The following is an 18,665-nucleotide window of genomic DNA, read 5'->3' on the forward strand; positions in this document are numbered from 1 at the left end:
GCACAAAATTGTGTTAAAAACACAAGTAAGCCTTTGGAAACTCCATAACAAAACTTAACTAGCTTGAGCTGTTAGACATATATAAATTTAGCCCATGAACAGCACAAGTTAAGTGGCAAATATGGCAAAGTCAAAACAGCTCTCACAAAAGCTACAATAAATTGTTTATTTAAATTGCTATGGCTACAAGACATTAAAAGTACCTAGAGACGCACTTGGCAGCCTTTTTCAGAATCATTCAAATCTCAAATGTGTATTAATAAACGTTTTATAATAGTTTACTGATGCATTCGTTGATTTTATGTTTTCATAAAATTTTGTTCTGGGAAATGTCTTGCAGGTCAAGGGGGTGGAATAATTTTGATTGCAACTGTGTATACATAAATTTTTTTGTTTGTACTGTGAGTCAGGGCTTACTTTCATCTCCAACCAGGATTTCATTACCCCCTTTACGCAAAAAGAGCATCAAAATAGTGTCACTGAATGATAATAGATCATTTGTTTTTATCGTTTAAACTCTTTAAATAAAAATTATGTTTTAATGTTCATGCATCTTCGCTCCTTTTTTGTAAAATTGTGAAACATGGAATTCTTCTATTGCACTATAAATGTGTCATTGCAAATGCTAATAAAATGCCTTAAATTATTATGTAATACTATAATGTGTTATGCCTATGATTAATGTTTTTGTGATCAAGTACTTGTACATAAATTGTTGCCTAATTCATAAGATTAAATTAAACAAATTAATTAAAAGAAACTACATTCACAAAATAATCCTATGATGGGACCATTTTTCCTGGCTACAAAAAATAGATTGAACCTTTAAAAATGGTCTATATGGAATCTTTTAGTGTTCAAATATAAAAAGCACCCGGTAAAACCATTTACAGTTTATATAGAACTTTTTCTTATGTGTATAGAGTGTATTAACTGCATACCCTTCTCACTAATGGTTAGAACTTTCTACAACCATTAATAACCTACACAACTGTCTTTAACCACTTTGGATGCAAATATGTGTTTGTTTACATTCACTGCACACTATTGTCATGACATGACATTCTTATTTAAACTTTGCAAATTGTGTATCATTAAAAGTATTTAGGAGTCTAGCTTCGATATTTGACCAATATTTGTGAAACAGTTATTTTCTAATTTCTGTCAGGAGTGCAAAATCAGTATGTAAAACCAATTGGTGATTACTGATATTTCAAATAGAATAATGAGATTTAATAGTCAATAGTCAAATTGATTCAATTCATTCACGAATGGATTATATACACATACACTAGGGATATGCATCTCCATAACTGAGGCCGATATGATACGCATTGCCTATGATACGATAAATAGGCAATGACACAATTCATTAAAATACATACTGTATGAAGCAGCTACCGAGGCAATGCGAGTCACCCCATTATGATGCAGTACAATCCGAGTTTGATTTGATTCAACACAATGCGATTCAATGCAATATGATGCAATGGAAAAAAATATGATGCTATGCAATTCAATATGGTACGGTTTGCTTTTTATTTCTTTGGTTCAGACAGACAGCAAATCATAAGTGCTTTCTGACATCTAACGCTTTTTGAATGCTAAATAATTAATGACATCTTGCGGCTGCAGTGAAAGGAAGATTTTCTAAAAAAAAACTAAAAATACTGTCTGCTCTTTAAATCAGGCTAGATTTAGATATAGCCCATCTAACCAATTCTCTGATTTAAAAAAAAAAAAAAAAAAAGTTTATGCCTAGTTTACACCTACAAGAAGACACTGAAAGTTACTAGAGACACAGCTGGCAACCTTATTCAGAATCACTTAAATGACAAGTAAATCCTAAAAACATCTGAGTTCTGGCTCGTGCAAAACGTAGATGAAACACAAAACTAATACACTTACAATGATTTGGATGCAAATTTCATGCGATTAGAGGCATTTTTATGAGAATAAAGCTGTTTACAACAGGTGTAGCATTTAGCTTATAAAAAGCTACAAATAATACAGTTCATGTATAACTAAAATTCACATTAGATCACAACTGGAAGTTATTAAAAACACTCAGTGATGCTTTATAGTGAGTTCTGAGTACAAGTATTAATCTTATAAACTGTCATATGTAGCTTGATGCTAATTGTAGCTATAATGGACTTGCTACCCCAGTGTGATAATACTTCTGTATTTTGTCAAAAGAATTTACATTAGTTACTAAGAAAATGGTTTGTTTGCTTTAATAAGTGAGAAAATGTATACACCAAACAATTTTGGTGGACAAGCAATGTAATCAAATATGGTAAATAGCACATAAGAAATCGCTTAGCATAGATCATTGAAAATGACCAAAGAGTTTCAATATTTTTCCAATTTAAAACTTGACTCGTCTGTAGTTAAATCGTGTACTAAGACTGACGGAAAATTTAAAATTTTCTAGGCCGATATGCTATGCTAAGCTATGCTAAAAGTGCTACCGCCAGACCTGGAGATCGGCTGAATGGATCGACGAAAATGGTAAAACTGTTTAACTCTTGGTGAGTTGGAAAATTAGCCTATTTTCAAAAATAGTGGAGTGTTCCTTTAACATACATCATCGTTGTATGTAATCAAGGAGGTGTTTTCTGAACAACTCAAGTCTGTTCATCAATCACAAAGAAACTGTTGATGTAAAGATCCAAAGATTAAAAATGCTTGGCTAGTTTTATTTTTAATGACGTGCATGAGCGACCAAAAGATAAAGATTTTTTTTTTTTTGTGAATTATTCTAAACATGCTGAAGATACAGCAGTGCCAAACATTTTGTTCTCAGGGGCAATGCGGGTATATCACTGCATGCTGCTAATAAAATCAGTACATACCTGTAAAGCTGCAGCATCTTTTGTAATAACACAAGTAATAATAGTACTTTTAGAACAATATACAGAAAATTAAGCATTTAAGCAAGCAAAAATAATTACCGTGCTGAAACAGACTATTACAATCAATGTGACTTATTTTGATTTCTTCTGCCACAGCCTCAAACATGTACGGCTGTATCACACTTGCCATCAAGAGTATCAAAACATATGACATGCTGTAATGGAGGTGTGGATACGGTACAATGAAGTTAGCCAATCACAGTAATGGACATTACTTCTGTTTCTGCAAGAGGTAACACCCCTTGAAATTGAGGAAACTGTGATACACTACCATCCAAGTATAGGATTAGAGACGATGAGACGATATAAAAGATTTTTCTTCTATATATTCTTGTGCAAAAAAACTAAACAAAAAGACATCCTAATAACAGCTGTGCAGTATATTTACAATTACTTTTCAGCCTTAGTGACAAGTTATTCGTTGTTAATATGTGGGGGGGAAACTCAAAATTCTTAACAGGTTTCATGGAATTCACTATATTATAGAAATGCATGTACTTACAGGTGCAGCAGGGAAATTATCAGACAGCTCATAAGGCTCTTCAGGAACCCACTGCCTGTGCTCCAAACACCACAGGATCTGCACAGGCAAGCAAAAAATTATAAAAGGTACAACAGCATATTAGCTACCACCTAAATCTTCCACAGTATGGTGTTAAATACACCTTAGGAAAAAAAAAACATATTAGAAGCAGAAATACACACAAAGCTATACACACCCATTCAAAGGAGAGAATCCAGCAGCCACGTCCAATGCCTAACAAGATATTAAGGGTCCGTCTTGGGCTGCCGGACACCACATGAGTGGTGCTTTCACACACATTATCCACCACTGTAAAACCACCCAGATTTCGGACCAGCTGGAAGACTACCTCCTGCTTCCTAAATACAAACGCAAAACATACAAATATTAGATTAGATTAGATTAGATTCAACTTTATTGTCATTTATGCAGAGCTAATGAAATGCAGTTAGCATCTAACCAGAAGTGCAAGAATATAGTGTTTTATATACATATAAGTGCAGAGTAAGTGAAGATATGATTTACAGAATGTACAGTGGAATTGCTATATACAGTATTGAGCAGAGTATATACAGAATATAAATAGGAATGCAATGTAGGGATTGTATGTACATCATGAATAGAGCAATGTAGATTATATAGATTACATATTATATATACACATTATGAACAGCAGAAACGTGAGAACAGTGGTAATAAATAAATACAGCTGGATGAGTGTGCAAAGTATTGATAGAACAATGTATTCTATGCAAAATAACAGTAGTGCAATATTTTATAGAAATAGTTTACTGTGCTTTGTACAGTAACAACTTTAGACAGTTTGTAGTGTAATAACTTTAAAAATGTGCAGTCTGTGCAAAATATGAGTAGTGCAAATGCATGTGTGTAAAGTACTGTGACCAGTGCAGTAATAAGCAGGTGCAGGAGTTAGATTTGTGGTGTAGCGTTCAGAAGTGTCACAGCCTCGGGGAAGAAGCTCTTCCTGAGCCTACTAGTGCGAGAGCGTAGGCACCTGTAACGTCTGCCGGATGGAAGGAGGGTGAAAAGTCCATGGTTAGGGTGAGAGGCATCCTTGATGATGTTTCTTGCCCTGCCCAGACAGCGCTTATGATAAATGTTCTCAATGGAAGTTAACTGGGTGCCGGTGATCCGTTGAGCAGTTTTCACCACCCGCTGGAGTGCTTTGCGGTCAGATGCGGAGCAATTGCTGTACCATACTGAGATGCAGTTCGTGAGTATGCTCTCAATGGTACAGCGGTAGAATTCCACAAGGATCCTGGGATTCAGGTGAACTTTCTTAAGGCTCCTTAAGAAGTAAAGGAGCTGCTGTGCCTTTTTGACCAGAGTGGAGGTGTTATGGGACCAGGTGAGGTCATCAGAGATGTGGATGCCAAGGAACTTGAAACTCGACACACGCTCCACTACAGCTCCGTTGATGTAGATGGGTGTGTGTGCATGACTCCTAGTCCGCCTGAAGTCCACAATGATCTCATTTGTCTTCTGGGTGTTTAGTTGTAGATTATTGGTGGCACACCACACAGCCAGGTGCTGCACCTCATCCCTGTAGCTCCATAAGCTCCGTGTTTGAACAATGCAATATCATAAGCTCCATGTTTGAACAATGAAAAGACATGCAAATAATATTTTCACTGATGTCTGTTCACAACTTTATCCAAAAATCTGCATACCCACATAGTATTTCTAGCAAAAATAATATTATGATTTATAAGCATTACTGTAATATATAATTACTCAAAATATGATGTATATTGTTGGTGATATTCTTTCTTTAGGTCAGAGTCCTGCACGTGGGTGGATACAGATAAAACCGCTAATATTTGATGTAATAAGTGGGGGAAAAAAATAGCATAGTCATTTGCAGTGTGTGTGTGTGTGTGTGTGTGTGTAGGTAAGGAATCAATAGGCTATGTGTGGACTGTGGGTCTAATAGCCAATGCTTTAAAAATTTAAAATTATTATTATTTTAAATAAATATTTCATAATATTCACAGTGTCATTTTAAGAGAGCAAGATCATTCTGTAGGTTATATTCGGAAGTAGTAGTGATTTACTTAATTTTAAAAAATAATATTACAAATAATTATTTTATTTTGATCAACAGTATAAAGTTAAACAAACAACAAAAAAATAGAATAAAATAAATACAATAAAATGGTATGGGTCAATAGAATACAACTGAACCCATTTCTGATTATCTCTTGTTCAAAATAGCCTACATAATAAATAAGAATCAGTGATGACAGTTTCATTAAATAGCCTATATTGAGAGTGCTATTTTTATTCTGTAGACTTTTATTTACACACTTTGCAATCAATACAGAGCTTTCTAGCGCCAGAAAATAAAGGTTCTACAGTACTGTGAAAATGTATTTGCCCCCATCCTAATTTCTTCTGGTTTTGTGTATATTTAAGATAGAGTTAAAACATTCAAAATCCAATAAGGTAGTCTGTTTAGATTTCAGCAAACCTTAAGTACTATCACCGAAGCAAACAAAGAACTGTTCAGAGAGTCTAATGTGCTTGTGTCTAGTACATTCTTCATAAACGCGCAGAACAAGTATGGGACAAAGTGACTGCGAAGGGGAAGCATCATAACCTGGGCTCTGAACAGAGTTGAGAGCGCCTCAGAAGACACCTGAGAAAGCAGGATGGACCAGGGAGGGCCTGTCAACATTTCCAGGAGGCTGGAATGGGCTGCATGGGCCACTTTCAAGCACCACTATGGCTTCATTACCATCTTCACCTTGAAGGGGACTGATCATTTGGTGATAATTAAAGAGCGAAAAGAGGCTTGTATCATGCAAGGTGAATGAGAAAGATTCTAAGGAAATGCCTTTCAGCACAGTTTTATATATAGGGATCTTGAACACCATTGTCCATTGGGGTTCAACGGTATTCCAATCAGGCTTCAGTATTTCTAGGAAGAGTCTGAAGTCTGTACAGAGATGCAAACATGCCGTTTAAACAGGACATGTCACAGCAAACATACCCAGTATAGACTGTGTCAGTGCTTCAATTGGTTCTATTTTGTTTTTAGACATTTTTATCTGGTGTAAACAAGTGTCAGCCATCAAGCAACTGAATGCCAGTGGGCAAGGCCTATGGTGGGATGATGTATAACTATATCTTCTTTTATGTCTTAAATTTATATTTAAGGGATAATGCAACGCTAGCTGTGCATTAATGATTTTAACGAAGCGTTATTGTGATTAAACTGACTTGGAACTACCTGTGCATTACAAGGTTTTAATGCATACCTGCCAGCCAATCAGAATAGAGTATTCAGACAGACCATGATAAAATGAAAAATTATAATTGATAAATAAAACAATTGATAAATTAATTGATAAATTAAATTAGTATCAACTAAATTCAGAGGTGGCATAGATGCACACAATAGAGGCATTAAGTTACATATACAGATTGTTTAATGGCAAAAATGCATTTATTGTTATATTAATGTTTTAAATATAAAGTTTTAAATACAGAATTACTAAATGACTGAAATAATTGAAATGACACTTAAAAAAATTAAACTAAAACCCCCAGTAGTTGGCGGCAAGTCAATGGGTGCTTCTCATGGTCTTATTTGTACATCCTCGTTTCCTTTCCTAATGTCTTAGCTCCACCCCCATAGAAGGGAGGGGAAGAATACACCAGTGTATCCTCACTCGTGAGTCCTCAGGAAGCTTCCTCACTCCTTGTCCCCTCCTGCAATTAGAGAATTGAGATACCCATCATAATGGCTGAGTTCGTTCACTTTCCAGGCTGAAGAATGGAGGGGTGAGGAAATGAGGAAGCATCAATTTGAGTATTGAGAAACACTCACTATCTTTGTCACTGAATCATTCATTCAATTGATTCAGTCAAGATGGTTGATTCATTCAGAAATTGAATAAATTACTTTTTTTATTAATTGGTCACTGAATCATTGATTAACCTGATTTGTTCAAAAATGCAGATTCACTGAGCAACAAAACACTGCTGTGTTTGTTTGGAGATGGAAAGCAAATCAGCTGATACAAAAATATGCAATCTGGTGGCATTTAAAAATGTAGCTGACTACTTACACAAAATGCGTATAAATAGTTGACATTATTGTTGTGTTTAAACTGACTGAACGCTAAAGAACTCCGTTCTACACGGGAGCTTGAATGGATGCTTCTTTTCTTTATTCACTCTGTCTCTCACACACACACAACTCATGCACGTGCACTCACTTCAAGAACTCTCTGTAACATGCTGAACACAAAATGAAAGTGTGTGACAATCTTCCGGGTAGGCAGGCCGAGCCCTTGCCCAAACTGGTCTGCCTCCCAAAGTCGCCTGCTGGGGAATTTCCTGGCCATTTTGGGTAACATCAAGCTATAGCTGAGGCGGGTGAGGACCATATGCTAGCAGGAGTGGTGGTGGGTCAGGTCCTGGCTGTTGTGGGGGCTCCCTGAGCTGGAAACCTTGAGGTGCCTGGTGCAGCCATGGCTGTACTGGTTCTGGTTGTGGGACTGGGGAACTGACTCCTTGTGCTGCGCCTGCGTTGGGCTCTGTTGTCCACTGACCTGTTGGTGTAAGAGGGATGGGCACTTTCTGCAATCTACTAGCAGGCCAGCGTGAGCCATCGCTTAACAGAAATGTGGCGGATCCTAGCTGACGGACCACTTGGTGAGGTTTAGACCAAAACGATGCCATTTTACAGCTACGGTGAGGTCTACGGAGTCGCACCCAGTCCAGTACCTCGATGTTAGTATGCCTGACCTTGTGTCTCTTATCGAAGTTATCCTTCATTCGCCCCTGGCTTGTAGTTACGGCCACTTTGACTGCTGCTTGGGGGCCAGTTACTGCTGTTGCGGACAAGCCCTGTGCTCTGAGCCTGTCTAGGGGCAATTCCATCTCCCGGCCGATCATGAACAGAGCAGGTGAAGCCTGAGTGATGCTGTGCTGGCTAGCCCTGTAGTGCAACAAGGTTTGATTAAGTGCCATTTGAAAGGAGTACCTCTGGACCAGATGTGCCCGAATCCCATTCTTAAGGCTCTGATTAAACCTTTCAACCCCACCGTTTTTGCCTGGGGATGGTAGAGTGCGGCACGGATATGCTTAATTCCCTTATTGCTGAGGAAGGTGGAGAATTCTGTAGAAATTAACTGGGGCCCGTTGTCAGTAGTTATGTCACAGACTGTCTAGTATCCGTGTGATAGTCTGTGATGTAACTGTCCCTGCCGGTACTACCTCGGGCCATTTAGAATGGAGATCGTAGATGACAACCATGGGACTGGCTGCAAAGGGGTTGGGGCTGGGTGTTCAGTCTTTCCACTGAGGAGACATGGTTCACAGTCCCTGACCAGCCCCTCAATATCCTGGTCTATGCCCAGCCACCAGACTAGGTCCCGGCATCTTTGCTTAAATTTTACAATGCCCAAATGGCCTTTGTGTGCCATTGATAGAACACGTGTGCGCAAGCTGCATAGCACTACTGTACAGAGACCCCTGGAAACACATACGTCACCCCAACATGACAGTTCATTCCGCACCCTCACAAATGGCACTAGCTCCTCAGGCACTCGCGCTGGCCACCCTGAGCGTATGTAGGTGCGGAGTGTTGTTAACATGGAGTCATGCTCAGATTCCTTCTGCAGCTCTTTCAAGAAGACAGCAGATCATAAAGGTTCATGTAGCATCTGGATGAACTCCAGCTCCACGTCATGGCTGCTTGGTGAGGCTGCCGGTGCCGGTGTGGTAATGGACCGAGATAAGAGATCAGCAACCACATTGTCCCTCCCTGGGCTGAATGACCGTCGACACCTCTAGATCCACCAGAGGCCTGTGGGTGAAGACTGTGAGGCAGCCGAGTCCGTCAAACAGAGCCGGTCATCTCTGTTGCCAGGTAGTGGTGACGTGGTGGATGTCTGAGCCTTTGTCATCTCGCAGCGTGAATCCTAAGCATGTGAAAAGATCCAGTCCCAGGAGGGTGGCATCTATAGCGGACTGGAACATGAAGAACACCCAGCATAGTGATCTTAGAGCTGTAGTAACAACAGAGGGATGTGCAGGGCTGTTGCAGTGGCAGATGTGAAAAGAACTTGTGGTATGTACTGGCATTGAGCAGAGATGCTGCTGCACCCGTATCCATCAACAGCGGAAGGCACAGTACATGTCCTAAAAGCTGTTTGGCCCGCTGATACATGTCTGATTCCAGTGCAGTCATTAGAGGCAGGTGGTTGTCACTTCTGATGCTTGCGTAGCAGGTGCTGATCGGCATACTTTAGCGAAGTGATTTTTTTTAAGCCAGTTCCTGCATGCCTGTCCCCGTGCAGGACAATTTGGGGCCCTGGAGTTGTGTGAGCTAGAGCCACAGTTGCTGCAGAAAACTAAACTTCTATGACTTCCTTGCACCTGTGTAAGCTGCACTAAACATGCTTCTTCAGTGTCTATTTTATCTGAAGGAAATAGACCATGGTGTGTGAGACAGACAGATCGCATTTACTGCATGGGCGCATCCACCAGGGGGCGCGCATCAGCGAGAAGCGTGGAGCATTCAGTGGCTGCCTCCACTTGCAGTGCAATTGCCACGGCTTTATCTAGTGTTAATTCGTCTGGTTCCAGCAACAGTTTCTCCGGAGTCTTGTCACACAATATCCCTTCAATAAACTGATCACGAACGATCTGATCTTGAAGAGTCCCATAATTGCATGAGCGTGCCATGTCTCGCAGATTAGTTACATAGTTTTGCACGGACTCACCCGGATGCTGCAGCCATTTGCGTAACTTGTATCGGCGGAACAGTACTCGTTGCTGGCCTGTGAAGTGGTTAGCGAGGAGAGCGACCGCTTCCTCATAAGTTTCTGCATGTCCAAGGGCACAATATATTCTTTGTCCCTCCACCCGAGACAGTGGCAAAGCAGGGCGATCTTTCTCCGGTCGGAAATGTCAGTGTAATCCATGGCCTCGAGATATACTGTGAAACCATAGAACCAACTCGCCATCCTCGTCGCCAATGCTGTGTTTAAACTCACTGAACGCTAAAGAACTCAGTTCTACACGGGAGCTTGAACAGATGCTTCTTTTCTTTATTCACTCTCTCTCTCTCACGCACGCAACTCATGCACGTGCATGCACTTCAAGAACTCTCTGTAACATGCTGAACACAACAATTATATTTCCCAATCAAATGTTCCAAATGTCTTAGTAAGATGATATTCGAATGCTTAGTTTCGAAATCAAAGCACGCACAATGTTTCATATTTGATACTCATTTTTGATTAACATGTTACATTCTAGATTGCTTGTTTTTTTCTTCTTCTGTAATTTAGACATTTATAACTTTCTGATTTACAACTCTGGACAGATACGCTAAATGCAGTTTATACTGTAACATTCATACGCTATATATTTTTTGGCCACACTATGTAGAGAATACCCAAAATACATATTTTTTTTTAAATTTTTTGCATTTACTTTAGAATAATTTAGCAAGCAAATATCTGATTTGCTGGGTAGATAGGTGTATATCTAATTAGCAAAAATATGATCTGCAAAGATTCTAATAATGCATTTAGTTCTATATAAAGCATATGGGTAATTTACAGTATTAAGATCAAATTAAAAATAAATTGTTGGATCCAAATAGAGTAGTGTGATCAGTTCAGTTATCAAAATCTCACTTAAAAGGCTGAATAATTCCAAACAAATGCAGTCATTTTGACAGGAACCCAAAAAAGAAGACCATTTATGTTGTGTATCATTTAATAACAGGACTAGTTAAAGGGATAATTCACCCAAAAATGCAAATTCTGTCATCATTTACTCACCCTCAAGCAGATCCAAACATGTATGAATGTCTTTGTTCTGCTGAACACAAAGGAAGATACTCTGAAGAATGTGGGAAACAGAGCAGTTCTGGGGCACCATTGACTTCCATAGTATTTTTTTTCCTACTATGAAAATCAATGGTGCCCCAAAACAGCCTGGTTACAAACTTTCTTCAAAATGTCTTCCTTTGTGTTTGGCAGAACAAAGAAATTCACACAGTTTTGGAACTACTTGAGGGTGAGTACATGACGACAGAATTTTCATTTTTGGGCGAACTATCCCTTTAACTCACTGTGTTGTAAAGTGAAGTGTGTCATACTGCCAAGTATGGTGACCCATACTCGGAATTCGTGCTCTGCATTTAACCCATCCAACGTGCACACACACAGCAGTGAACACACACACACCGTGAACACACACCCGGAGCAGTGGGCAGCCATTTATGCTGCGGCGCCCGGGGAGCAGTTGGGGGTTCGGTGCCTTGCTCAAGAGCACCTCAGTCGTGGTATTGAGGGTGGAGAGAGCACTGGACATTCACTCCCCCCACCTACAATCCCTGCCGGCCCGAGACTCGAACCCGCAACCTTTGGATTACGAGTCCGACTCTCTAACCATTAGGCCACGACTTCCCACTAAGGTTATAAAGACACAGAGTACAACTCTTAAATGAGAGAGTGTAATATGCCAAAGTGTAATAAGGTTGATAATATATCTGTGCTAAACTTATTCTTAGCCATATATCTGAATCGCTGTGAGTGAAAACTAACAATTTATTTTCAATTAATATGTGAGAGATTTATAAGACAAGTGGTTGTACCCATGCAGCACAATAGCTAGTTTTATTATTTCTGGTTTTTAATAGTACACAGAATAGAGTCACATATACTCACTCAGTGGGCATGCTTGTCATTACCAAGGATCTATTTTTCTGTAGAGAAAAAAAAAAAAAGAAGAAAGATTAGACATTAATTTTGCCGTTCATTTCCTTTTACTAATACACTCAATATTTTTTATGACATTCACCTAAAATTTTAACATCTCAGACACGTACTATTGAGCTCCTGTTTTGTTGGAGAGTAGCATAAAGCAGTAAACACATGCCGGATATCTGCATATTTGGTGAACGAAGAGGAAATGAAACCAAGGCCATACAGGAGGGGAAGCAGTTGAGAGCCGTTTAAGCACAAAACATCGTGGCACAGTTTCATCCGTCCCTGTACCCTGGCTTCAGTACAACAGCTCCGTAGTACAAACACATGAATTGCCTTCCTCTCTATTCCCCTACAGGAAGTTGGGGTTTACATCCATCAGTGAACAGGGCAGCTAAAACAGGTTCATACATAACATGTTTACCAAGATGCTTTCTGACACCATGACACAAATATGTGGCCAGGTGCAAGCAGATATTACGGTCAATAGAAGTTAAAAGATATTGCTCGTAAAATATGACGTCAGACTGTTCGAGGAAGACAATTCTGTGCTTGAAAAAAAAAAAAGAGAATGTTGTAGCTGCATGTATAATACATGCAACATACTTGCAAATTCACAAGAGGTGAAAAAGGGGACGTTTACGAACTGAATAATTTTAGGGTGTGGGGTCATTTTTCATTTGTAAAATGTAAAGCATATCATTGTAACGAATTACAAAGTAATTATTTTGCAATATAATGACTTGTTTGCACTAAAAATATTATCAGGGTTTCTGCAGAGTTTAGTCAGTCAAATTTAAGACGTTTTAAGACCTTTTTATGACCATTATGATTAAAATTTATGGCCTACACGAATTACGAAAAATAACTTCAGACAATAACTCAACTCAAGAACACAGGAACAACACTTAACAATTGTAAATTGTAACATTGTAAAGTATCAATTATTTTATGGTTTCAAGCCAGTGTTGCCAACTTCTTTCGATGGAAAGTAGCTGAAGCCAGTTTGAAAAGTCGCTAAATGTCGCCAGATGACGTCTTGCGCTAATTAGCATATTCATGAACATAGACTGTAGGCCTAGGCTACATTAGAACATTGGCAGTTGGGAGTTCGCGCGGGTTTCTGTGAAAGTCCTTACGACAAGTCTGTTTGCTGCACTGCCACATGGACCTTGTAGTTCTGGAACGCTCAGACAGAACTACAACAGGCGAAACGAATGAATGCCGCCACCTGCGCATTTTCGGGGGGGAAAAGGCGATGGTAGAACCAATTAATTAACAAGCATATCAATTTAAGACGTGGCTAAATGTAATTTATGACCTTGTATGGAAAATCCGGACGTTTTTATGACTTTTTATGGACTAAAATTCTTAAATTTAAGACGTTTTATGACTCCGCGGAAACCCTGATTATTTACTTTGAGGATTTTTTTTTACTCCCCCATGATTTTTTTTTACTCCCCCAATATTAAAATTAGCTTACTTGGTACTGAGAAATGGTCTGTATGTTAATTATGGAAATTTATCCACAACTTCAGAGCAGGTTACATAGTTCAGCCAGTAGTTGGCGTAAGGGACTGATGTTACTGCAGCAATTAGCTACCTAAAGCCCAAAGTATATGTCGGTTTTTATGCATACATGAGGATCCACGTACAGAGTGTGAGACAAATTTCGTAACCAGAATAGTGCACGCATACTGTAAATGCACCATCCAATTTTTTAACCATGTGTACTTTGTATGCGCAGTTCGCATATGCGCATTGACTTGGCTTTACACTAATCAGTCGTTCCACAAGGTGGCAACTTTACTTTAAAAAAGTACAAAGACATTTTTTGTTTTTCATAACCACCGGAGAAAAACAGAGCAGACGCTGGACAAAGATGAAGCATTCGTGTACACCTCAAATGGATTCAAGATTTTTATTTGTCACAGACACAATTATACAGAGTATAACCAGCAGTGAAATGTAGGTGATAGTGACAGTGAAATGTAGGTGATCACATAGCCTGTCAAATGGATTATCCTTTGATAGGCTGTGTGTACGACTTAAGGTTAAATTACTTTAAAAGCATTAAATTGTAATAACTAGGGGTGCTCCAATCAGGATTTTTGAGGCGATCGCCGATCAGAAAACAGTATCTGCTGATACGATCACTGATACCGATCTTTATAAAGCCTTCTTTTTATCATGTAGAATAATTTATAGTGATGAAGATTTTTAGACACTTATTCAGGGCCTGAATTTCATTTTTCAAAATTAATTCCCCTCTTACGTGACTCTTGTGAGAGGGAATTTTTTTAATTTTAAAAAATATTTCTCTCACCTAAATGTTTGATCATGCTCTGCATTTGCTACTTAAAATGCTTTTTCAGCATTGTGATTCTTTTTTTTTACGCAGTACAGTATACAATCTTTTAATAGATGTGTTTAAGCACAATAAATATAAGAAACATTATTCAATGCTTTTTACTTGTGAATTTACTTCTAGATTTATATACTCAGTGGTCTAATTGTAAAAAACAAATCATGGGGGATGGTGTGGTCGGGGGTCCTGTGGTTAATTTTACACTATGATTACAAAATTGTTCTAATTTTTAAAAAGGTTTCTATTTAATGAAAAATTAGCCTTATTGAATTAACTATTATTTATATAAAAAAAAATTCCTTCTGGGGCCTGAAATAGAGGAATTTTGGTCAATATTGATAATTAAACAATATTTTGCTAAATGTGTTTTTGTTTTGGCACCTTGGCTGGCTTAGGTCAGTCATGCATAAATAAATAACAATAGAACCGCCAGTAGGTGGTCCCTGTTTTAATAAATTACTTATTGAATCATTCAAATCAAACAACTAGTTCAAAACGGCTGATTCAATAGAAACGAAACAAGTGAGACCATCCCTGCGTCCCAATGTGCATACTATTCACCCTATCCGCCCTAAATAGTAGCCTATTGAAAATGACTAATATCACATCAAATTTAGGATAGATAGTAGGCACATTGGGACACAAGCCATCTGAATGGACCGTTGAATCACTGGCTCACACGATTCGTTCAAACACTGATTCATTCATGGAATGGAACACCGTGCTGTTATGCACTGTTGTATAAAACTAATAGCACATTAGTGTTGGTGGCCTCGCGCACATATACTGATATACAGAAAAGTACATTGCTTGTGCAATGAATATAAAAACTTAAAAATCAGGAGAACAAAGTAGCATCAACACTTTAAACCTTTAATCAACATTAAGCAGAGACAACGAAAAGGGGAGAACTGAGGACTTATAAAGGAATGGGACCAAAGGAGCAAACAAGATGATTAATAAACACAGGTGATACGAATGAACGATGATAGACTAATAATGAACTAATGAGAAGAACTGGAACAAAACCAAATATGGGCAAACAGGAACCAAACCGTGACATATAAAGGCATTCTAACTGCATTCTAATGGACTTCATCGCGCAGTGAATGCTTTTTGGACTCCCACGTGTTTTTTTTCTTCCAAAGTTGGATAATGTCAGCTCTCCTATCGTCTCTCAGTCCCTCACAGTCACACATACATTATGTCAGGAGAATGTCTTTCAATTCTAATCAAGGAAAAAGCATACCTTCTGTTGTCTTCTTTTTAAAGAACTTCAAAAGTTGCCCTTGAACCATTTTGCGCGAAAAATGACTAAATTGTTTCCACTTGTGTGCAGCTTGTTACAATACCAAGTTCTGATTGGCCAATCACTGTATTCAGTTCGTAAATGATCACAAGTAGAGAATTTTAACATCTCATGTGCATGATAAGTTTTACATAATACACAAAATTAATAAGCCAAAGGGGATGGTAAGGGGGGATGGATATTTTACTGAGGGGATGCCATCCCCCGTATCCTCCCTCAATTTGAGCCCTGTATATACTAAGTTACTCAAGCAAGTGGCAAAACATTTAAACTACTTTTCTTACATCATCACAAACATTCTAAATGAAAACTTATCATAGACAGAAACAGTCAGCTCTACTACCTTTTCTTTTGCATTTAAATCTTTATTACAAGCAATCCTGCAGTTCATAAAGAACTTTGTTTTCCTACCTCCACGAGTGCCATCTATTATTGCCTTGTTTATCTAAAAGTGCTCTTTTCCTTTAAACCTAGCCAAACAATCATAGCCTATGTGTTGACTGTGAAACACAGCAGATTTAATTTTATGCATTTATGGTGTAATTACTACATTTTCGTATCAATCCATGTTCATATTTGTGACCCTGGGGGCGTATTACAGAAAGATCCTAACTTTAAAATCTTATCTTATCTGTTTGGTAACCATGGTAATTTCAGTTAGGACCACATTTAGGACAAAAGCTATTACAGAACAGCATTTCCTAAATGCGTTATCTTATCTTAACTACAGATAGGAAAGGGGTATTACAGAAACCTCCTAACTTGACAAAAAACCCTAAAAACTGTCTTAACCTTAGGACAACCCCACAACTGTCCTAACTTCAAAATTATTAGAAAGCTAACAGAAAAAACGCTTACAACTGTGCTGTCCGACAATGGTATTACATTTATTAATAGTTGAAAATGAAGAACGAAGATGTTTAATGGTAGAAAGACTCTTGGAGGACCCTGAAGATGTGTTATATTTTGATGACAAAACATAAGTAATTAGAGACTGCCGCACAACATATTACAGTTACCACAGGAGCTGCAATCAGCATTATAGAGACCAACAAAAGTGTCACAGTGCATTACTGGTTGTAGTGCAAGTGACTAATGCCTTACGTTTTTTTGCAAAAGGTGATTTTCAAAAAGGCGATTTTGGCCAGAGGAGAACTGGCCCCCCGACTGAGCCTGGTTTCTCCCAAGGTTTTTTTCTCCATTCTGTCAGAGGGAGTTTTGGTTCCTTGCCACTGTCACCTCTGGCTTGCTCAGTTGGGGACACTTGATTTCTAGCGATTATCATCAATTTGATTTCACAGATACTGTTGTGAATTTGATTAATTTGTTTCCTTTTTTCTATTTTTTTTCTCTTATTCACTTTGCACTACATCTCCCACAATTCCTAGAAAATTACATTTAGAGTGAACTCCATATATGGCGCACTACATTACCCATGTTCCCCTGGTTAATCTATAAATAGACCTCACTTCCTTCCTTTTGTCCCCTTTCTTGCATTGGTGAGGTGTGGTTGTTTGAATGGGCACCCAACCATGTGCTTTGAGTCCTTTCCATAGGATGCGTTAAGTAAGTTTGTCAATTGTATAGTTTGAATTTGTTTATTGAATTTAGATATTTAATCCTTATTTGGATTGAGTATAATATTCATGTATTAATGAGTTGTTTGTATGAGTTTGTTCTTTTTTATATTGTTTGTAGTGACCTAAAACCATCCCGTTTATCCTGTACATCCTGATCATGTTCTTCATGGTAGTCCTGTTCCACATGAATTTGTGAACTGCATGTCATATCAGCTGTTAAGATTTTTGATTATTCACTTTAGTGCAGGGGTGGGCAAACTTTTTGACTCGAGGGCAACATCAAATTTTCCACATTAAGTGAGGGGCCGCATAATATGTTTGAGAAATGAAGCTTTGATTTTATTTTTTAATTCTAAATTGACACTCACTTACTACTGTACTATGTATACTTGTACATACATGGCAGTTGTATGCTTGTACCACCTCTACCTATTTTTATGAGCACTTTATGACACACAGATGAGTTGCATTGGTGTACAAGTCTATGTATAAGACACATTTTTTCCATTTCATTCAGAAATAATGTAAAATAAACAAAACGTTTACAAATATTAGAAAATGTTTTTATATTCCCTACACTCCACAAAAATTCCTGTAAATTTAGCAGTGTTCAGAATAGAAAAAAAGAATGAAAACATAAGTAAAAAAAACCCACAAATTATAGTGGCATTCACCATAAACGTATATTATAAACGCCCAGCCTTAAATATTTAAAGCGAAACTGAAACTAGCGGCGTGGTTGCTGGAATATGCACAATTTAAACTCACTTGCCTTTTCTCATTTATCACCAATCCTGATGTGCGCGCTTTGCGCTTGACCTTGATTGCTTTATATAAATCACCTTGGAAATTACAGCATCTTTCAGATGAATTTGTAATCCAGAAAAAACAGTACTATATCCATTTTCATAAAAATGTGTGTGGGAAACAGAAGAAATCATATCTTTGCAAGATAAAATGACAAATTATTTCCATGTTTTCCCCACACAATTACAGTACCGTGAGCAGGAGGAGAACACTGCCATTTGTTTTGATACTGGATAGTCTTTTAAGCATTTTTAAAACAGTTCCAATACAAGGCATTTTTCAAAACAAATGAACACTTTCCCATTTTTAAAACATGTAACTTATTTACTATTGTGCCAGTTTTGTATATAGCTATATACAAAATATATAGCTATATACATTTTATTGTGTGTATATAGCTATTT

The 18,665-nt window shown here is 38.0% G+C and overlaps 1 protein-coding gene across 2 annotated transcripts in view; it reads right to left on the bottom strand.

Moving 5' to 3' along the window:
* The window catches only part of LOC306884154 (microcephalin-like), an 87,675-nt gene that overhangs the window by 42,506 nt on the left and 26,504 nt on the right, over positions 1 to 18,665 (bottom strand). For both annotated transcript variants that reach the window (XM_079439853.1, XM_079439852.1), the window contains 3 exons: positions 12,159 to 12,196; positions 3,638 to 3,800; positions 3,421 to 3,498 (listed from right to left, as the gene is read on the bottom strand). In XM_079439853.1, the coding sequence (XP_079295979.1) occupies positions 3,421 to 3,498; positions 3,638 to 3,800; positions 12,159 to 12,196 (279 nt within the window). The remainder of the gene's footprint in view (positions 1 to 3,420; positions 3,499 to 3,637; positions 3,801 to 12,158; positions 12,197 to 18,665) is intronic.

The sequence above is a fragment of the Barbus barbus genome (genome assembly GCF_936440315.1).
Source record: "Barbus barbus genome assembly, chromosome: 18".
Classification (NCBI taxonomy): Eukaryota; Metazoa; Chordata; class Actinopteri; order Cypriniformes; family Cyprinidae; genus Barbus; species Barbus barbus.